At 33.8% G+C, this 23,964-nt stretch overlaps 1 protein-coding gene across 2 annotated transcripts; it reads left to right on the top strand.

The window, feature by feature from the left end:
• The first annotated feature begins 4,028 nt into the window (after positions 1-4,028).
• LOC128176225 (limbic system-associated membrane protein-like) lies at positions 4,029-22,266 on the top strand. Of its 2 annotated transcripts, none has more exons than XM_052842395.1 (9): positions 4,029-4,429; positions 12,639-12,742; positions 15,218-15,422; positions 16,242-16,391; positions 18,025-18,153; positions 18,581-18,764; positions 19,841-19,950; positions 21,017-21,178; positions 21,786-22,266. In XM_052842395.1, the coding sequence occupies exons 1-9, from the start codon at positions 4,384-4,386 to the stop codon at positions 21,905-21,907; spliced, it is 1,212 nt and encodes a 403-aa protein (XP_052698355.1). In that variant the 5' UTR covers positions 4,029-4,383; the 3' UTR covers positions 21,908-22,266. The 2 variants fall into 2 exon arrangements, with proteins under 2 accessions (XP_052698355.1, XP_052698356.1); XM_052842396.1 differs by having other exon boundaries at positions 4,035-4,429; positions 21,789-22,266.
• Positions 22,267-23,964: the final 1,698 nt, after the last annotated feature.

Here is a 23,964-nt window from a genome sequence, read left to right as displayed (position 1 = left end):
AGATGATGGCAATTCAAATTGAACTGAATACCAACATCAATGTTCAAAGGTATACAAATGAAGTGACATTTGTTGCTTCTCAAACGTAAGGTCGACATCCTTTTGAGCCAGCATTCGTCATGAAGCACCCCGGAGGCAATGCCATTTAAATCAAACTCATTATTTTCCAAGGTGACAAATGCTGCAGTATATTACACGATAGTAAATAAGATGTGCGCTATCTTGAATGCGTGAGGTTAGGAAAGTTGCTTGACACTAGAAGAGACGGAAAAGAGAGAGACCTAATCAAGGAATGATATGGGGAGGTTAGAGATCACCTTTTTCTCCCAGCAATGGCACAAGTTTTATAGGTGACCCACAACAAAAAGGAAAGATTAATTCCCTTCTCTGCGTTAATCGAAGTTGATCGGAACCAGATATGTTCTCAGTTACCATGAAAGCAAGGTTTGTTGAAGACCGCTACGGATCAAAGCAAGACGTGGAAAAGGGGAAAATAAAACGAACCAACAATACAAAATTATTCTGATTATAAACAAATAAAAATTAAGTGAATGCTGTTTGTTATCAACTAGAAGAAAAAAACCCCAAAACGGACAATAACACAACAAGACTTATACTAACGGGAACATCATCATGTAGAAATGTAAGAATGCTCCTTAATAGCTCAACAACAGTAGGCCACATGCAATGTACATGTATGAGGAGCAAAATAATAAATCTACTTTGAAAAGTACATTTATATTACATGTACAAAGATTAAGATACAATAATGATGAGCCTACATTCATGAAACACTTAATGCTTCATGCTTTGATCTCCTTGATTCATGCTTTGATCGATGTCTTCTATATTAAACATCAACGTTTGCAATTGATTGACATAAGTTGAATTCCAGTCCAAGCATATAGTACGTAACTTGACCTTGGCATACTAACTGCAGTCAAACTATGTCAGAAACAATAAGTCAGTCGAGGACAAATGAGCGATATGGATCAAATTCAATAGATATATCTTTTTGATATAAGCAGTTTTCTTAATGGCTGAAATAGATTGATCTCTTAGATTGCCATAGAATACTTTTTTTTTGAAAATCCATTTGGGGTAACCCAGTGTAGTCGAGGTCACTATATCCCCTTCGGAGCATTTATGATATACATATATTGGTAAGAGTTAATAACATCAGTATAGTGGAATGTATCGCGTGTGACAGAGCATCGGTTATTGGCCCGAGAAACACAAAGTAACCGAGACCTGAATACTATAATAGGGTGTTAACATGTATTTTGAGGCTCATCTCCAATGTAAGAGGACGATAATATGCTTGATGTTCCAAAATATTTTGCAATTCTGGAAATATTTCTGGCGACCGAAGATCAAACTGAAACCAGCCTGTTTTCATTGTGCTTTTGCAAATACAATGTATGTCTTTGCCTGTAATATGTACGTGTTTATTCTTCATTTTTAAATGAATAAACAAATCATTTGATCACAAAATAAATAAATCCATAGAACACCTATATAGAGTAAGGTTTAAGTTTCTTTTGTTTTTCGCCATTTTCGTTCGTTGGTCTTTGAAGTTCTTGTAAATACTGCTGTAATACACATGCAAGGCTGTTGTAAGTTGCCCTGTGATTGTTAGGGATTTCCTCGCATGTTGACAGATGTTAATCAAAATTTCTCTTTTCTCTTGGTCAGGTAATCCCCGTTAATACGACTTTTAAAGCATTGGCTAAGTGAAAATTCCGCGAAAGTGTTTTATTAAAATATTAGTAACCTTTTATCCGATCGATTAAACCAATAGCCAGGTAATAGAAAAGCAGATTTGCGTCAAATATTGCTTTTGTTTTAAAAGAGAAATGTAATTTATAACTTCAAAATTGATCGCTTAATTTCCTGCTCCCGACGTTTAATAGTTAGTGCTAGTCTCAGAGATTAGGTAGCCATTAGTTTGATAGAAAAAGAACCTAAAAAAATAACCATGTCCTTGTTTGTATATTAGAAATACGTGACGTAATTATTTGTCGAAGATGGGTTCCCTTATTTAGTCATCGACATACGTTTCCGGTTTTCTTTTCGCTTTAATGGAGGCTGAAGTCAAATTGGTCCAGGTGTTTGTACTTCTTAATTGTTATAAACTACCACCGGTCGACATATTTGCAAACGCATGTTACAGCAACTTTTGTGCCGAATTACATGTTGAACAAACTAGCTTTTCTTTTCTCCCTCTTGTTACTTCATTCACTTGATTGATTGTCCGAAATTTGATCTGCTAATTACATAATAAAATTGAATTATTTGTCCTGAAAAATGACGAGAAATTCAGTCAAGCGTTCTATCTAATTGTTATGTTGCTTTAGCCAAATATATTAGGTAACTATTCTGTCATAACATTTCGTGTATGGTGGTACATAATTATGAATAACAAATTCCTACCTGACTTCCACTCTTTTTTTATGACAGTTTGAAATTGCGTATTGGAATAATAGTTTCCTACGCAAAAAAGTTGAAGTCTTTGAAATCTGTTCCCTACTACAGAAATGAAATCAATTTCAGTGTACCATCTTTAGGTTTATCAAAGGTAGCTGACAATATGATGAATTAATAGTCAAGATGCCAAGATCGAGTTGCGACTCTTAGTAATATTATCTATCTTTCTTACGACAAACGAATTAATCCTTTCAAAGCATATCTCACGAACATACTAATTCGCAAAGATCAACATTATCCTCGCAAACAAATTCTTCAACAGAAGTGCAAGAATGGCTTTATCAGAGAGAACTCAGACAAGGCAACTTGACATTTGGAGGCGAAGCTCTTTGAAACAAAAGCCCCAGTCTTCTTAATAAGGTCATCTAAAACGAAATGTTAATGACCACCCTTTAGCATTGACGGCTCTGGTCAATTTGAGGCTGCTCCGCACCGAAATTGTCTTTGACTCCATTAAGGGCTTAACTACCAAATAATGCCACCGGGTCAACCGGAGAAACATTGGTTACACGGACAAATTTAAATTTTTATCGCTGATATTCAGCTTCCTGTTCTTAATGTTCTTGACCGCAGGTAAAGACATTTAGCCATATTTTAAAAAAAGTCAAAAACGGGTTCAACGATTGGATTCGAGAAACTGTCAAAGACCAATAGGTTTTAAGCTTGAAACGGCGTTTTCTTTCGCTTTGAAATAATAAAAACGAAACAAAAAAGATGCTGAAAGCGTTCTTTAGTTAGTTTTTTGTATTACCATCTAAAAGCTTAAAAAATGGGCGTTTTCGAAAATGTCTTAATCCCGTACAATTATGTTAGCAGTATCTGACTATATAACCCGATCTTTTTATTCTAATAATCTAGGACAAAATAGTTTAACAGTAAATAGCGGAACTCATCGAAACGTTGAAAACACCGAAGATCAATACCATCATCAACAAAAGGAAATGAAAATAATTTTTATGAATTTTATGGAATCAATAAAATGCTGTTGGCATCTTTGATCTCGCAGCTAATCATATATTTCGATAATGTATAATTACTGGTGTGAGGGTTAAAGCGATTGATTTTATCGGTCAACAGTAAATGAGTAAAACAAACATACCGCCACTGTCCATGTGGCCTAGTTAGCCTCGAAGCCGAAAAAATTGAGAATTAAAATTTCATAATTTTCATAACATGAATGTCAGGATTATAACATGCATGTTTCAGAAAACAGTTGGTTATCTCGCCCATGGACATACAGTCTAGAACTTGAAAAGGGACGCAAAAAAAAAATTAAAAAGAATTCTAAGGCTGAAACAACATGATAACATAACTTGAAGCTTGGTGTCTGTGATTCCTAATACTAGTAAGTCCGGGGAGAACTATCCATTGTTTCATTGGGGTCTGACAGCCGGTGATATTGACGAAAATTTCGTCATAGAGCCAATATAAATCCAATAATTACTTTAAATAACGTTATTATCACGATTTGACTGTATCCTGGGACTGTGTCTTTGAAGTTGCCAGAGCTTTGCCATAAGGAAAGTGAAAGTGCTCTTTGGCCGTCATCGATTGGAGATTAGCCGATGTAGCTCCGCCCAACGCACGCGGAAACCCTGCGTTCTCTGATTGACAAACACCATACAAAATCTCTACATTCTCTAAACTTATTTCTCTAGTCATTGATTTGTTTGTACACTTAAAACAAAAACTTTTAGAGGCAGTTAAACTCTTTGATTTTCTCTCCCTCTCTCAATCTCATAGCCGTGTCCTTCCATAGAAAAACAACATGCAAATTGTGTCGCATTAGAAGAATAGACAAAACTGTTATCACTTCTTTGGAACAAGGATTAAAATGATTCTGTGAATGAGAATGGGATTTTAAAGCATAGTTTGAGCACAACAAAAGACTGGAAAATGTTGAATTGGATTTTTACACTGCTTATTTACAAACTGGCCTATGGTGAGTAGCAACATATATTCGGCCAGCAAACATCAGCTGGATCCATTGACTGACTTAGTACATGTACTTTAATGTACCCCTAAATGTACTTTTAATAACTTTTTTAATAACTAAAGACAGTTACAGTATGTTCTATATAAAATGCATGTTATGATTAGATAAAAGAAATCATACTGACCAAAACAAATGGCGTCTACTATTATTTGGTGAGTAAATTAAGAAGGCAATGTATGTGAAACATGTACGAAATTCTGTACGCTTATAATATTGCGACAAAAACATCCCACATTCAGGTTAGGAAATTGGGACCGGCATCTCTGAACAATGCAGCAATGTTTATACTAGTTTAGATTACGCAACCGACGTCAAAATATCAAATATAACAGCATTGACATGGGTTTTTGAGAGAAAAAAAATGAGATGAGTGGATTCATCGCATCATATAAAGAACCTATTTAGTAAGAACTGAGATTTTTTTCTTTCTACGACGGATGAAAAAAAAATCAGAAATGGCCGTATGTATCATTGTCAGAAGGTAATTGTCTTTGGTCCTTCATCTCAGAAAGATTACTGAAGATTGCTACGGCTGGCGAACACCGACCGGATTGGGTCACAAATAATATTTCTAGACATAAATCAATGGTCTGCAATCACCATATACCTAACAGGAAGGGAAATTGGAGCCTAGATGCGCTTATTTAGTCCGACAGTCGAAGTAATCGCGCTCCTCCGACACGTTTTAGCGGCCTAACCTGTTGTTCTGTGGCCCGAAATCACCCCCTCCCATTTTACAGACCCTCCAACTGTTAGGTCTCCCTCACAGCTGTCATAATTAGCTTCGTTAGGTTTTTTCTTCGTCTGATTTACGGGAGACCCTCATCCGCGAATACACAGGAATTATAAGCACACCTCTTCTCTGCAGAAACTACAGTGCTGATTTTGGCTTCTTCAAAGAAAAATATGACTACTGCTAAAAAGCAAAAGTGTGATATGGTGGTTACATGTATTGACGGGTTATAAATCTTGCACCACTTAATTTATTATTAATCGCAATAATCATCAACTGCTGGCAGGAAATTGTTTATTTCTCTTACAGCAATTGGGGAACTTGAGAATATTTTTTATAAAAACTCCAATTACTCTCATGCTTTGTCAATTATTTCTCAAGTGGGCCCCATTTTTTTGGTCTTAGACTTTGACTTATGGTCTGGTTACTGCAGACGATGACATAAAAGTGCATGGTAATGTCGTCATGTTAACAAGTCATCGTCATCAAAGATCAAAATACGTCATATCTCAACATTCTCCCCTTAGATTTAAGGAGGCTGGGTGATTTACACATTAACCTTCAAATCAACTGAAAAGTTTGGTTTCATACAAGTGTTTGGTAATCTCATCATATCCTAGACAAATGATCGTCAAATGAGAACAAAATGCGTCATACAATTACCCCAACGTAAGTCGTTCCCCCGGGCCCCTTGAATTCAAAGAAACTAGGAGGTCAACAATTAATTAAATACTTTAATTAATTTATTTTATTTTTACAGCTTTGTGAGGAAAGGAATATTTTTCTGTTTTTATTCAGAGCTCTTTTTCGCATGGAGATTAAATTAGTGTAAAATTAATAATGCCCTTACCATCCCGCCTTAACTTCCCAACCAAATAAAATATCAATCTAATGAACAAAAATGATAACCGACAAAACAAAGGGATCGTGTCTTCTCATTTATTAACGTTTTCTCCATTGATTTGAATTTGTACTGGTACTTTTTAGAATAAGGGATGGGTAGGGCCCTCGTATTAATGTTCATAAAGGAATGGGACGAAGTTACTGGACTCATTCAAATATCAAAATACGTTTCAACGATTTGATACATGTAACCATCCCTATTTCAAATCATAAATAAATTGCATGCGTGAATCCAGAATTTTTTTCCAGGGAGTCCAACGGTTATTTGAATCTGCCGGGGGGGGGGGGGGGGAGGGGGTGTCCCTTACCCCCTCTAGATCCGCTCATGAATTGGTTCTTAAAAGGCCCCAGTTCCGTGTTTAGATATGTATTCCTTCAAAAAGTCAATGGAAAATTGTCGACATGTTTTAAATTCCTTTAACCTATTTCTAACCTCATTTTAAACAATGCTAATTCTGGTATTTAAATGACACAAAAAAAATTCAAGGCCTGTGCAGTATCATATGGATGCTAAAATACCTACAAGTCGAGTTTTAACCTCTGTTCGTGAATTTGTAACAATCAAAGACCCCGGAAATAGCTGCCTTCAGGGTTGTGACTAAACATCGTGCGACTGAAATGCATGGCTAGGCCATTCTTTGAGACGACATACAGCTATTTCCAAAGTTATAAACAACAATTCCAAAACATAATAACGTTTTATCGATCTGAATTGATAATAGTAAACTCACATGAAACACTTTTTTTGGATACAGAAACAAAATTGTGAACAGGATGCGTTTTGCATCATATTTAATAATTATTCCGCTTTTTTAAACGTTAGATACTGGTATTGTATACATCAATTGACTCATATGCTGAAGGTTTTCACCTCAATTCAAATATGACTCAAAGGTTAAATATCTTATGATTGAATTGCAAATATGTATTTTTTAGGGCGAGAAAAAGAATTCAAATCTTATTCAGCATAAAGGTTTTATCTAATTTCTTCAGTTGTGTAACAGCTGTTTAACACACAAATGATATTCAGGTGCGTTTGCCTTGTGAAAATTTTTCAAAAGGAGCAATCGATACTTACTCAATTTAGTTTAATTTTGGAATCTGTGTAAAAGTATGTCTTGGGTACCATGGTACATGACACTTCAAGTCAGATCAAGGCTTTATATATCATATAAAAGGATTCTCCTGTCTGCAGTGATGTAGAACTCTGTACCTTTTATGCAATCAGAAAAGACCGCCCGCATTTCCGAGCATCCGAAGTCAATGTCTTCCTCATTAAACTGATGTAATTTGAATCGATTTTAATTGAGATTGGTGTGAGTATAGTGTAAACCAAACAGTTTGTGTTTACTGCAAAGGGCTGGGTTTTAAAGTTCAATAAATTGTGAAACAAATGAAACCCCATTTGTTCTACTTAAAAATGAACTGTGAAAACTGTTAAACACTTATAATAGTACACGATTTGCAAATTCGGGCTTAGGAAAAAATAGGGGAAAAAAGGCTGGTTAAACAAAAATAGATTTTACTTTAAACGTGCAAAATAAGTAAAATAAAAGGATTACGTAATTATGTAGGTAATGGCAATTCCGAAATATCCAGTGAACTCTAGAAAATAAAAAAATGGTTGGGATTGCATCGGAATATGGTCGATGGGGAAAGAGAAGATAATTAACAGGTGTTTAACTTGGTCAATAAAAATACCTGTATTTTTTTCATTCTGTGACAGGTATCGATTTTTACATCTATTCAAACGATCATCCTCTTAAAAGTCTCTTCGCCGAGGGCTGAACTTGCGTCCTTTTCTTTCTTAATTACCGTGCTTTTCCCCTTTCGCATGTTTGGAATACACTTTTCTTGGGAAGATAATTGCAACTTTCTAGTGAATTATTTTATTTGCACGGGTAATTAATGGAGTTAAGGATTGGTTTACGAGACTTGGATTCATGTTTATGAAGAGACGAAGTGGTAAAACAGATGTAAAAGAGTATTAAACCTCGATAAACAGTCAAGATGTCGATAAAGCCTTTTGAAGACATTAACATAAGGACAAAAATATCTGACAGAACTCTTGATCTATGGTTCAAATGAGAGAGAGAGAGAGAGAGAGAGAGAGAGAGAGAGAGATTCAAATGTGAAATAAATATGATGGATCACAGGTGTCTTAAAGAAAAGCGAATGATGATTTATGATGTTAAATTTGTATTGGGAGAGAGAGAAAGAGAAAATGCGCGATGAGTTTTCCTACCAACTTGTTTAATGTAATGAGAGAGAGAGAGAGAGGGAGAGAGAGAGAGAGAGAGAGAGAGAGAGAGGGAGGGAGAGAGAATATATGATTGATAATTTTCTTTTGACCTGCTATCGATTCGGACACATAATTGGCAGATTTGATTTGACACTTGGTATGTGAAGTGACTTCGGCTGGAGGAGCTAAATTATCTAAATCTAAGATATTTGTAGACATTATAAGAAACTCAATAATCGCTTGTGTCCAATATGTACTTCCAAAATGATACACCAGCCTGCTAAAATGGCCATTTTGTTCGCGGAAACACGATTGATCAGAACGCAAATTCGAACAATTACTAAAGATAGAAACAAAATTGCATTATTTCTGGTAGACCATCTGAAAGTTTACGTGTCGCATAACGACGTTTCTTATTTACCAAAATTATGAGTTTTTAAAAAACTATTCATCTAAATGCGAATTGTTTTGGAAAATGGGAGAGTAATGAATAAACTGGAATTAGCATTCTACACCTGTAATAATCAAACGAATCAATTATTTATGTTTAATATTTTCTTCTGTTGTAATTATGATCTCTGCAAATAAATCGAATAATACTCGACCATAATAACCTTTTATCTACTCATATTCTTTAGCTTTGTTTGCTCCAACGCTAATCCCTTTCCCGATTTCTATGACATACACGTGTGTAGACGTACGTACATGTAAATACATCATGATTGTTCGTTATAGAAATGAAACATGAGTGTTGGCCCGAACTCCTCGGCTATTAAATAGGCAAAAAGATTATAAAATATACATGTACAATGTTTGTGTACCTCAAGGAATTGATCGGACAGTGTTTTGAAGATAAATTAAACTTTAAGTACACTTAGTTATAGCACTTGGTACTTATCAATTTTTCTGTTAATTTATCAACTAATTCATTTAATATTCATCATCTTAATCTACTATAATTGTGCAGGTATAGGTAAATACATTGAATAAATTAACGTGTGCAGCATAGAATTGTCAGTAAAGGTGATTATTTGACAACTTATAATTTGAATGCACTGAATTGAGGGTCTATTGACCAGGACAGGAATGTACGTACATGTACATGTAGATACTTACCACCATGCATGTAAACTACGTAAAGAAAGTTGAATTTTTTGATGACATTGCGAACACCCCCCCCCCCAAAAAAAAAAAATCCCAAGGTTTCTGATCACCCTTGAACATTGTTTTGTTTCCCTTTTCCCAACTCATTGTTTACACTATAGAAGGCAGAACAAATATTTTTAAAAGATATCTAATGAAGCATTTCACATTGTTTAAAATAAAGAAAACTATAGTAATGCTGACGTAATTATTAAAATTCTATAAATCATCTCAATCAGTGTGTAATATCTTCTTCATATGTACTTAGGTATAAGAAAAAAGCGATCATTTTTTTTTCAGAAGGAGGACCAAAAATATATTCATACATTTGAGTAAAGAGTTCAGCAAATAATTATACACACTGACGAATGGATTGAACCCAAACTTTAGCAGTTTATCATGTATAGCAATGACGTCATCATTCACCAAAATAAATAACACATTCTCTCTTTGATCAGTTATGTTCATCAAACGATCGACAATTAATTCCAACGTATGTCTCGTCAATGAAACAGAAAATTAAAAATTTATACAATTTTTTTTAAAACCTATTTTTTCGAATTATTTTTTTTTCATTCATATAAATGCCCCTTGGAATTACATTATGAGTTTTGAGTGTGTGGGATATGTTTTATAGTGATTTCACCAATATTCATGAGCATTAATTTTCGTGGATTAGATGAAAATCAGTTTCAAAGATACGCTAATAAGACAACGCTTCGATCAATACAATGAGTTAAAAGAAATGGCACTTCGATGAATGTTAAATATCGTGGATTAACTTAACAACGAAATCCTACCTAAATAATACATTCATAGAAGTACCTAAATACGCAATTTCCATGTCTACTGTTGTTGATAATTGCTATAGTGAAGATATATATAAGCATCCGTATACCCAAATGATTATTAGTCTAATTACGTAATTCATCCACATAAACAATCGAAATACGACACAATTATCTAGTGGAAAATTAATTTATTTTTCCTGGCAAAATGGTGTTTACGCGTACGCCCACCATATTCCTAAAATGTCTGCATATATACATGGTATCGCTAAGCATGATAATACAACTAATCAACTGAAAAATGATCATGCATTTTAGAAGATTGCTGTGCAATAAATATCAAATTCACTGGAATATCTAAAGGAACTGTTATCAAACCGGCAGATATGATATAAAGATTTTTAAAAGCCTGGGATATCCTCGGTCTATGTCTGTTTGTAGTCATTAACGCCCCGGACATTTAGAACGTTCCAGCAGAAGGTTCCTGGAGAAAATATTCAAGTCAAGGGGGCTTAAATCGTGATAACACATTAACATTATCGATTTTATCCTCAATAAACCGGCACATCAAAGAAACCAAGCGCTAGGACGGGCATTTACCTTAAATGGTGAAAATGGATCTACACCTAACCCCACCCCCCTCACCCCCATGGTAGCAATTCGTCCGGAAGACTCCATATAGAAATGTTTGTATATGGCAATGCAGATTTTAAAGTAAAGGGAGAAAATCAATCTATTACTAAGCAAAATTGATGATAAACGATTTCCGAAAATTAATTTAATAAATCTGAGTTTCTATCAAATTGAACGGAGAAACAAGATATTTATTATTCCTTGGAGGGCGATCGGTTCTTCCCATTTGGTCTCTGATGACGTTATATTAACCGTATCATAATTACATCTGTTTGAAATTGGGCTGTTGCACATACTCATGGTTACAACGAGACAAACAGCTGGCCAGAACCAATGAAAACATGAAAAAGATAGCAAAGTGTGTACAATGTTTTTTCCCCCTGGTGTTCTTGCCTACAATACCGGCATTTTGGCCTGAATGAGAAAAGAAATTGTCTAGTTGTTCAAATGTTAACTTTATCTTATCAACAGTGACTACAGTATTTATTAAAATATTTTAAGTCAGTCGAGAAATAGAACCATTTCAACAAGAGCTTGGACTTTGGGTAGTTGTGTCAAGCAGCAATGTGAAGAAGGCCTAATTCACTGCTGGCCACTCAGCCATGGCTCTTAAATCAGTTTCAGTTTTCAGTTTCAGTCCGTCTGGCTTTTGAGGTAAGACAACGCAATCTATGAATATTTCACGTGATGCAAGAAGTAAATAGTTACGTCATAACGAAAGTCCAAGGTCTTGTTAAAATGGTTCTAATGAGCAGTCTCTTGTTGGACAATTTTACATAATTAAGAGCGCAGAGAACTCATATCTGAAATTACATAATATGTTTTAAAAGCATTTGCTATTGTGTTTCATTGAAATAACCGCTAATATCGTATCGAATGACACCGGTTTCCTGTTGACTACATTACATTTATTTTTCAGTTAATTCCCCCACTTGAACGACATTGAAAGTTTCGCCTATCTGAATTGACACTTTGTGAATCTTTTCTCGGTCACCAGAAATTGACAGCATCTTTAGGATTCAAAGTTTGATTTAATTTACACCAAACACTTTCTTCTAAAAGTCGCTAGGGTCCTTCTCCTAATTACCCCTTTCTTTACTTATATGGGGCTGTAATTGCGGAGAGACAGTTCTGCTGATTGCTTGTATTCACTTATCCCGCCGAGAGTCGTCGAGCGATTGTTCAATGATTAATTCGCGCTGTAACAAGATGATAAAATCTACGCTCTCCTGTTAATTGAATACGGTTTTACGATGGACTGCCCTCTGATGTTTTTAACAATGCTTCGAAAAGGAACCACTGTGTGCTATTTGCATGTCTAAAGATTAAGTTAAGAATTCCAAATGGTATTAAAGTGACGTCACGATTCTTCCATTTTTTTCGTTAAGATGTGTTCAATACCTGTCACATGTTTGTAGGTAAAACACTTTATTCATAAATATGTATATGATGGTATATATTTTAAAACATATGTATACATAATTATTAAGTTTATTAGATGTCTTAACTTTAGAAGAACGTACTGTTTAAATGATTTACTGATTACCTTAGCCTCAGAGATGTGGCTCTACTTTTTGTCTATACTTGTTTTCCCCGTAGCACTACAGTTCTTCAGCTAGGAATACTGTATTAAGCTGAAACAAAAAGCTACTGAAAATACATTTTAGCTAATGCAAATCTTTTTCAAAGAAGTATGAAATACTTTTTTTTCAGTTTCTAAATCAGTTGCAACAGATTTACATAGAAACATCACAGTTACGGAAGGAGATGTCGCCATATTGCCTTGTGAGGCTCAGGATGAACAGAATAAATATCAGGTAGGTTTAAGAACACTCTTTCACTCTTTGTACATCTTTTTTGAAAAGGGGTTTCATAGATTGCTTGCGTGAAAGTTGCTTTGCGTCCCATCAAGAATATTCTATTATATGATTGATGTAATCTTTTGATAATCAAGTTTTTGGTACCAATGGCTGCATGAATTTCCTCATAAAACGTAAGGAGCTAGGGGTCAATGTCGTGCTCGCACCAACTGCGACTTGGAAACCAGAAATTCGGGTCAACTCACTAATATTCGTAGAAATTGGAGCTCAAATATTTCTGTTTATGGTGTGTTTGCTGCGAATGGGGTTCAAAATTTGGATTCTTTGCAATGCTGTATTTGTAAATGCCGTAGCGTATAACTCTTATTTGATAACTAAGATTAGAGAAAAAATCATCGATATTGTATTTTTTATGAAATTTAAAAATGCCAATACGTCAACAGTTTTATGCAAGTTTTACAAATCTTTTTTCAACCTTATTAACTTTTATGTAATACATGATGTTAAGGTATATTGAAATAGCTAACTTCCAAATTCTTTTTTTTTTAAATAAAATAGCACAAAAAATACTTACATATAAATAAATTTGACAAATCAGGAATATGAAATTTTGGCATATTGCAGCTTGTTGTGAATTGCCATTTACTGTACAAATTGACCAATCGTTGCCTTATCTTACCTTTTCTTTTTAAGTATCTTAAAATTTAATTATTGAAATATACATTATTGCTGCATATTTTCATTATCAAAATAAAAAAATTTCAAAAGGACAATACCTTTCATAACTGACTAAGGGGAATGATGCTTTTAATTATTGTTTAAAATGCTTGATATATCCAATGAAAAATTTACGCGTCCAATAATTTCTTAAGTATTTTCCTACAGACCTTTTTGCAATCTTAGCAAAAAGAAAAAAATTCAATGACATCATTTAAGGTAATTCAGTGTGACAACCCATCTTGTGAGGTGGAAATTATTGGTTGAATTTGCATTCCATACAAAACCTGAGAAAGGTATAATAAGGAAATTCGTTTCGCTTAGCCATTAAACTGCAAGGCGGATAAGAGATATTCGTGGCTTTGAAATCCTAAAAAGGCCTAAAACATTCGTCACTCTTAAACGGCCCATAACATCCCAATGGTGGTAGAAATCAGGCTATAAAGTTCGCGGTGCAAAGTGATGCGTTCTTCTCATAATTAACTTTTTCAACTGAAATAGCCGTATCGTATCTGGTAATTTAGTGTTTCGTCTTGCGGGTAGGTACAGGAAGCCGGTTAATAAAAAATATTCTGAAACCACCAGAGGATAACTTTTTTGCTTAGATAACCACTAGGTGTTAATGTAGATTGGGATTGGGTAACAGAAAACTCTGCTGTCGTGTCGTTATTTCGAAGTGCGAGAAACATCAGAAATTATTGTCAAATGGGTTTCACATTTGATGGAAGTATTTACGTATGGGTTTGTATAGGCACAACAACATAATTATTTCAGAACTAAATTCTCCAGGTTATTATAAAGTTTAATATCAAAGTTTATAGGAACATGAACTATTTGAAAGATACGTTTATATGTAAAATATATTAATTGTTTATTCATAATTAGCAATAAAGTTCATAATAGGAAAAATCCATCAAACAACGAAAGACAATTGAGAGAGAGAGAGAGAGAGAGAGAGAGAGAGAGAGAGAGATTGAGAGATTTTGATACCATTAACAGATACCAGATGCATCGGACTCTCGCTGGCTAGCCGAGAAAGTGAAGTTTATTTATCAATGGGGTTCTCTGAGTATGAAGCTAATCCATCACGTTCTATGTTAGCCATCAGGAAAGGAGGGAGAAAAAGATGGATATTGAGAGCTGTTTGACATGGGCTCGTTGCTTCTCTAAGCACACAATTCTCAGCTAAGATTCCGGGAATCAGGTTTTAAAAAAAACCCTCTAGTATACCGAACAGTGCTTGATTAACTGTTAAATAAATACCCAGTGTCACTCTTTCTGTCAATAGAATGAGGATGTTGGAAATTAACTTCACGTAATAAAAGTAATGAAATGTAAAGTGGAATGAAGTGTTGAAAATGTAATTTCTGATGATATAATTAAGGAAATGCTAAGTATGTCATGCATATGTATACAGCTGGCATTTTATTTGAACTAACAGAATGACTTTTGATTATCAAAATAAATTCCCTGGTTGCATGATTTTCTAAACATAGTGTCAATATTTGATTGGTTTTAACTGTCAAAACTTAAAAATGACTAAGTTTGTCATGCATAAAATTGACAGGTTTTTTAAGACAGCCAATCAAAAATGCAAAAATAATAATTTTTTACGGAATAATGAATCAATGAACTTAAATCGAGGCATTATTTACCCCAAACCTAAAAATTATTTGTTGTATTTAAATTTTTAAAAAATGATTTATGTTTTTTACATATAACTTAATATTCCATACGTTTCCTATCTACTGACAGGTGGTGTGGATGAACCCCAAGAAAATACTGATAGGTAAAAACCAGAGGCGGTTTATTGACGATGCTAGAATATCAATCGAACACACGCGGATAGATTACTGGAATCTGCACATCAGACATATCAGGTACGAGGATAGAGGCGAGTACACGTGCACTGTCAACACCAGTCCCGTGCAGATAACGAGGGTCAACCTTATGGTATATGGTAAGTGACTTTATAGAACAAATACACCAAGTTAGAGAAAAACATAAAAGATGGGTCGTAATGGGGTTTTATATATACACACATAACTTTATTTTTGCTCACCCAAGCTATAAGCTTCTTGAAAAAGGATAAAAAGAATCCTTTGCGCATGTGAGCGGTGTGGCGTATGGGCCTATGTAAAACCAACAGGTATAAATAAATTTACATGGTCTAAGACAGGAAAATCTTGACTTAAGAAATACGGATTTCCTCCGAATTAAATTTCATTGTATTACATTTCAAAATATATATAAAAATCTTCATTCTTTGAAGTTGTTTAAAATTTTTTTGCTGAGATGAATCTTTAAAATCATGATGAGTTCTCGGCAAAAAACAACATTACTAAAAAGTTCAATTACATGAGAAATTCATATTGATAATTGACTGTTTATTTCGTTTTGACACGTGGCCACATTAAATTATCAATCAACATGCATTTTCGTCTTTTGATGGCACAGATATATCTGTTGAGAAGATTATAGATAAAATACGCACGCTTGTTAGTATGTGCAGTTAGATTGCGGCCTGCAGTTATTTGATAATCATTTCCTGGACGGCAGTAAATGGGATTGGTTTTTACCTGTAATTTACAAATATATCGTAATGGAAAAATTTGCAAATTGACAAAATAATCACTTGTGACTAATCAAGTATATGGAGAGAGAGAGAGAGAGAGAGAGAGAGAGAGAGAGAGAGAGAGAGAGAGAGAGAGAGAGAGAGAGAGAGAGAGAGAGAAATAGAGAGAGAGAATGGTTAATTACTTTTCCAATTTTTTTTCAGTTCCAGCCCGCATTTTAGAATCTGCCTCTAGTAAAGACATAAACGTCCAGGAAGGGCGTGACGTCACATTATGGTGCAACGCAACAGGGATTCCAGAACCTAATATCACGTGGTTTCGAATCAACAACCACCACGGAACATACAAGGAGCGTAAGTCATATCAATTTTCGAAACATCTGCTCATTACAGTTTTGAATGGATAAACATCTATTTTCTTTAAAAGAAATCTTCTGTTCTGTTGCAAGTGAATGTTATTATGAAGCCTTTGAAAAAAAATCATCAAATAAACTAACAAATTCAAATCCAATATCTGTTTGTAACATTCACAAATGGCAATTGAATCTTATTGTTTAATTTTTTTGATTACATTGTATGATAATTATTAAGGTGTGAAATGCATTGCCCGTCTTTTAGGTATTCCAGTTTAAGGTAACCATCATTAAGCATTTTTTTTATCGGTTATAGCTGTAACAAATAGAGGTTGGTATTTCATCTTTGCAAAGGCATTATGAAAACCCAAACATTTCCCTTAAACAAATATTTTCTTATCAGACTTTGTAATGAGTAGAATCAAAACGAGATCAGATTATACCCTTGTTAACATATCTAAAATAAACAAGAAACGACGCTTCATTTTGATTAAATGAAGTGATATTATAATATTTTATTATCATACATTCATGTTTAAAAATACTGAAATATGATTGGTTTAGACGCAGTTTATAATCCGTTCTATTACACACCTGGCAACGGGTAACTCTATACATATATTGCATGAAGGTGAGGGAAATATGAAGATTTATTCCCCCTAGAAAAATCATATTTCTCGAGGGCTTCGCCTGAGGGAAATATGATTTTTCTTGGTGATTAAATCTTTATTTTTTCCGAACATTCATGCGATAAAAGTTTTATTATATATACCGAACAACGTATAATTGTACAAAATACGCCGATTTTGTCATTTTTTTTTTAATAATTTTTCGACGTGTCGAAAACAATAACGTCGTGATTGTTTGGGATGTGTTTTTGGTTATTGTCTCTCTTTTTTTCATAAATTCGAATGAAATGTATATTAGTAAAATTTGTTCTAGTGGCTTACGAGAATTTAAATGATTAAATATTTTTGATTTTGTCATATCTATTAATATCTTATGCTCATATTGGCTTTTTCATTCCTATGGAACGAAAAATCTCGAGATTTCCGAGGAGGTGAGACACGATATTTATTCCCCGGGAGACACGACGTTTTGTTCCACGAGACTCTCTAGACCAACGCGTTATATAGAATAATAATATTGAGGTATAATAACACGAATTGTTACATGCGCGTAAATTATACGCGTACGGTTCGCCTTAAAATTCACGTCAGCGGTAAAAAAAAATTTTGAAATGTTGTCATGTTGTAAATTTTGTATTTACATATGTACACCCTCCCAGTAAATTCAAAATTTACAACATGACAGGGCAACAGCTGAAATTGACTCCCCTCGAAAACTATTGTCAACCTGCGGTTGGCGTCGGTTAACAATGGTTTTCTCGGGGTGTCAATTTTAACTGTAACAACCCTCCCCCCAAACTATTTATATGATAACGAATGCTACAGTCTTTTACACAACTTATTCTGAGCTGTAGTAAAATCCACAATCACAAAATAATTACTTTAAACAGTCACGACATGTCATTTTTTTTTAGAAGACATCGACCAATCAATCAATCAATTAATCAGCCAATCAACGCTTACCGTAAAACCAGTTTCGCTGTCATTTTTCACTTTCCTCTTCAGGAGTTGGTGCTATTGGAGACACTCTGATCATTAAGAACATATCACGTCATTGTGGCGGGAAATACGAATGCATGGCAACCAACAACGTGAAAGCGGCAGTTCAGCATACCATTAAAGTGGATGTTCATTGTAAGCTGCTACATGTAATTCAGTCATTTTTGTAAAAAAAAAATGATTATGTTATAATTTATTAGATAAACATGGCTTTAGATGTGACATTTTAATAGAATTTTTTTTTTTCAAACTGTGCAAAATTTACCCATGAAGCGTCATTCAATTCTTACCAAAATCAAATAATCGAACCTCATTTTAAACGGTTTTTATTTAGTTGTTCAAATAATAAGTATTTAAAATCTTCTTTTTTTTTTTGCACATAAGTTATAGATTATATCTTACTTGCTGGTTAATGTACAACAACAAAAGAATTATCTTTAATTTCAAAATTAAGGATATATATATATATATATATATATATATATATATATATATATATATATATATATATATATATATATATATATATATATATATATATATATATATATAATTTTAATAGTTCCACCTGAAGTAAGCTTGATTAACTTACACCAGTCCCAGTCGCTGGGCAAGGAAACCATTTTACAATGCGATGTTTCCGCCTCACCTTTCGGAGTTAACATCTGGAGGTTTGGAGACCGGGAGTTTGATCAACCGTCGGGACCCAATTACCGGACTGATATGTACAAGGACAATCACCTGAAGTAAGCTCATGTAGAACCATTTTAACAAGAGCTTGGACTTTGGGTAGTTGTGTCTAACAGCAATGAGACGTAGGCCTGTCTATTTCATTGCTAGCCACTCAGCTATCATGGTTCTATGAAATCAACAAGATTTGTCTGGCTTTTATTTATAAGCTAAGACTACGCAATCTGTGTAAATTTCACTTAAATTAGCGTCATTTATAGCTTGTTTTGACGAGAGAAATAGACGGTTACGTCCTACTGAAAGTCCAAGGTTAAAATGTTTGTCATGCATGTACAATGTTCAATATTCGTCCATTTGAAATCGGGTTTAAACCCAACTAGTTGCAAAAAATCAGTTATTTTTCATTTGGATAATTACAACAATTTTAGAAGAGTTTAGATTTAAAAAAAAATGATTTATTAGCGGCAAAGCTAGAGAATAGAAATAGGCGTGTATTATTGTAAATAAGCAAAAATATTTAAAGTTGCAAGCAAACCGATTTAAAAAGAAAAATGTATTGATATAAAAGATAACGTTCATCATAATTATGGATATTACAAAGAGTTATGTTTTTCTACAAGCAGAGTAATGTATTCCAAAACTTAGCAAATGGCATTCTCAATCATATGTACATGTATAAATGAATACTCAAATGTATTCCATGGATTTCTTTTTTCACAAGAAATACAAAATATTTTGAATAAAGATATTCTTCACGTTTGGTTTTCTCAGAGACATTTTCTAAGCGCTCTGTCGTCACCAATTTTCCTCAAGTCAATACTCAGCCTCAAATCTGAGGTTTGACCTCAAGTTTATGCACTTTTCTTTACAGGATTTGAGTTGAGGAATGAGTTGAGGGATTTGAAAATTTTGGTGACGATGGAGCCTGTTATACTCCAAAGTTTACATCATATTATGATATCTGTTCGTTTAAGAAGTGCATGCATGTTCGATGAGAAGAACTTTTGGGGATGTTTGCTATAGCCATAACTCATATTGATTGATATCTTGTGTATGAAATATTTATACTTAATGCTTGGATAATTGGTTTTCGCAATTATAATGATGATACATGTATTGTGTTGCGTTACAGAGTCACTTTATCTTTGAGGATTCTAAACGTCAGTCGAGGAGATTTTGGAAACTATACTTGTGAGGCTCAAAATAAATACGGACGAAGTGAGAGGACCATGATTCTATCCGGTATGCGGTAAACTGTCCCCATAGCAATCATATACAGTAAAACAAGGTTATAGCGAGGCGTCAGGGCATCAGGGACGCACGTATATAAAAATGTTTTCCAGGGAGGATATTTAAGTTTGTGTTTTTTTGGGGGGGGGGGGGGGGGGGGGGTGGGGGGAGTCCAAAGTTCACTTTAGTTACTTTTAAAATCTAGATTTAATAAATCTGAATTTTTGATTTAACCAGAGTCCGGACACCCCCCCCCCCCAAAAAAAAAAAATCCGCTCATTATTATTATTATTATTATTATTATTATTATTATAACATTTATATAGCGCTAAATATAATAAAATTACTCTAAAGCGCTTTACATAATAAGTTAAAACTACACAATGAGCATACACAAATAAAATTGAGTTATTATAGGCATATAAATCTATAAAAAGAGGTTTACATATAGAAAATAGGCTAAACAGTTTTTAAAATATTCATAAAACATTTTCAGCACAGATTAAAGACTGAAGATCTAATTAAACTGATGAAAGGGTCAATTATAAAACGCTAATTTAAAAGATGTGTCTTGAGTAACTTTTTAAAACTGGTCGGATTTTCCTCGAGTATTAAAACTGCGGGAAGACTGTTCCAGAGTTCAGTTGCACTGACATCGAAACGCCGATTTCCATAAAATTTGGTACATGCCTTGGGCTTAACCAGAAATCTCATGCGGATGATTATGCCACAGTCAAGGCAGGCATTTTTTACATACGTTAAAAGTGCATGGTTCAATAAAATGTTTGAATACGTCATATAATAGACCATTACCTTGTTTTACTGTTGTCAAATGTACAATATACATTTACATAATTTTTATGTAACTAAGTGACCTGGTTGCACAATCAAATTAAAAAAAAAAGATTTACTATGTCATTATATCTTAAATCAATCTCAAATCAAGTTTTATTTACAGAAAACAGAACAATTTTAGGCTTTTTAACTTTGATTTGTTATTAAAACATCCATTTTATGTGTGATCAAGTTTTATCAAATACATTGCCATTCCTACAAATACTTTAATTTCTATTTGTAGAATACACGGTACCTACATTTAATCCTAGCCCTGTGAGGCCAAGAACGACCCCAAAAGTTCTGTCGTATTCCGAAACCATGAAAAGAACTCACCCGGAAACTGTGTCCCAGATCAAGAACGATTTCGAAGATACAAAGATTTTTGACTTCTCCAAACTAACAGGCCAGTTGCGTTTAATGAATACATGTATATGTACTTAAGAAAATGTCTTATTGCATTAGAAGTTAACTATCAATATAAGATTAAGCATACTACTTTATTCTTTCAAGAACTGTGGTTTCATAAATATTTGTTGGCATCAAATTTCGTGAATTTAATGAAAAAACAGATTTTGGGACTGTTTTTTGCTAATAATAATTTATGCAAATTGCATTTCAAAGTTAGAACATTTCCGTTTCATTGATCAATTCAACACGAAATCAACGAAAAAAAGGTATTAAACAAATATTGATCCAACCAAAGTATTAAAGAAGATATTGAATTGAACTGAACTGCGGACAATGCTTGATTAATAATTGCATTCTGTCATTTTAGTATACTGTCTTATCATAAATTTACAACACGACAACATTTTTTGTATTTACTGTCACCCGGCATAAACAAAATTTACAACATGTCAATACACTAAGTCCAAGTCATGGTTAAAAAATTTCAAATATCTTATAAATTATTTGAAAAACAAACAACTTAGAAGTTTGAAATTTTTGATAAACAAATTTTTGTCAATATTTTCGTACACTTCGTTATAACTGGTTTCGTTTTATCATAGAAGGTTTGAAGGAAGTTGACGATTCCAAGAACGCTGGCTACACAACCCGTGTGACCGTACAGACACTAGGAACAATAACCATGTTCTGGACACTTAAGTCAATCTATCCTGGATTATTTTGAAGTCATTGAATACATCAAAGTGTGAAATGGCCAAAATATTTATAATCAGAGAATAAAAAAAGTATGAGTTGTGTTATGTGCTTGTGATCAACGAAGACAGTGTTTGGAAAATAGACCTATAGACCTGGAATCTTGAATCAAATTCAGCACTTGTACAGCATCATGCTTTCATTCCCGATTCAGCATTCACAGACACAGACGAGGTGTCTGTAATTTGAAGTCTTCTAGTGCTAATGTGTACCAAAAAAAATAAACAACTCGTGCATCATGTGACGTTTCTGTGGGTAAAAGCTGTAACCTAGTGTAGTATGGATATTCCTAAACAGTTGGTGTTATTTTGGGGACGGTGGTAGGTGTGTGTGGAGTAAGGGGGGGGGGGGCGGGGGGGGGGGGGCTATTGGTTGTAAAGGTTATTATGTTGAAACCATCGAGTGACTGATATAATGACGTATATTGTTACTATTATACCTGTCAAGCATTCCAGTGTATGTTCTGTGTGACTGTATGTACCATATACTTGTATCAAAATATATAATTATATAATATGAATATGTCCAGTAATCCCTACATATTTTATATACTAGACTCTATAGACATGTATCTGTTAAACGACTGGTGTATTTGTATGATTGTGTTAATCGTGATTGTTATAAATCTGAAATTGAAGGATCAATAATTGTATGCGTCTTCAAGAAAACGTTATAGACCTTTTTATTTTATATCACTAAACCATTGTTTTGTTCTGTTTTTAATTTTCAAACACTTCTTGTTGTATAATGAGCAAAAGTTGACATGTATTATCAAAATCATCATGCATGCGTCAGTGATATTGTGTTATATTTTTCTTTGAGTTAATATGATAGTTTTACCATACTATATACTAGTAAACCATTGATAGCTTTTTTGTACCTACGTAATGCATTATAGCAATTGTCTGTTAACATTTTTAAAAAGTAAAACGATGCCATTGAAAAAAGAAAACGTGTTCATGGTTGTTTAATCGAAGAGGTTACACGAGGATTGGCCTCGTTATCATATCGCCGCCATATGGTATCTGATATCGAGGCTCATCAACTGATTTTCTCCCAATGCAGTAAAATTTGTTCACGAGAACAATCAAATTGGCCGGGAGCACGAGTTCTCTCTGATCAATGCTACGCTTTAACCACACATAATATTTGGTGCACATCAACTGATTGATAAATTGCTCAAATTTCTAAGTAAAGGACGATAAATTAAGTTAACCAAGCGTCCCCATCCTTGGAAGCTTTTCTTATCGAAGACCCCTATGCTTAAAAGGCAAATCAAGTCAAATTCATTGTGACTAGTGGAATGAAGGGCAATTTAAGTATTCGAAATGATCAACAATTGTTTTCGTGATTTCTGTTTGATAAAATATTGATTTATATTGAATTCATTTTGTACAGATGTTAGACAGACGACAAAAATTGCTCCGCTGTTTAGAATTTTTGTTGTATTACGTAAAAAAAGTAACATTATCATTTTTTTCTTATTGATATCAAGAAAAGTTTTTTAGACACACTCCCTAAACCTACAGCTCTTTCGCACATAAAACTACATCTGTTTACACTAAGATTTTACAAATTTTGGAGCAGTTTTGTTATATACATTAATGCATGCTACAATAATGTATGCTTGCGTTTCGCAGATAATAGCATCATTAATTTCCTTAACCCCCTTTCTACACTGTTTATTAAACATAAAAAGATATGTGAATCCAAGTAAGAATTGTCTAATATACCATAACTTCAATGCTATATTAATTAATATTTGGATCAAAAGCAAAATATTCTATTCATAATTATTTTTTGTGATAACCTAGTTTAACATTCTTTTGAAAACTGTCTGACATATTACCCTATTCTTTCACCATCTGATCATATGCTGTCGAATAATGTTCTGCCTTGTATACATAGATATTCGTGGTTTCCCAAGAACTGTGTGTTATAGTATTTGTAGAGATCATGGGCTGTAATATCACATTCATAAAAATCGGGTATTTTTGTTTTACTACCCTTAGACATTGGCCTTTATGA

Source organism: Crassostrea angulata, chromosome 3 (assembly GCF_025612915.1).
Source record: "Crassostrea angulata isolate pt1a10 chromosome 3, ASM2561291v2, whole genome shotgun sequence".
NCBI lineage: Eukaryota > Metazoa > Mollusca > Bivalvia > Ostreida > Ostreidae > Magallana > Magallana angulata.
This window is presented reverse-complemented; position numbering and strand designations above follow the sequence as displayed.

Coding starts and splice junctions, on each gene's coding strand:
- LOC128176225 (XM_052842395.1), top strand. CDS start 4,384: ATGTTGAATTGGATTTTTACACTGCTTATTTACAAACTGGCCTATG. Junction 4,430..12,638: donor TATTTACAAACTGGCCTATG/GTGAGTAGCAAC, acceptor CTTTTTTTTCAG/TTTCTAAATCAGTTGCAACA. Junction 21,179..21,785: donor TGACTTCTCCAAACTAACAG/GCCAGTTGCGTT, acceptor GTTTTATCATAG/AAGGTTTGAAGGAAGTTGAC.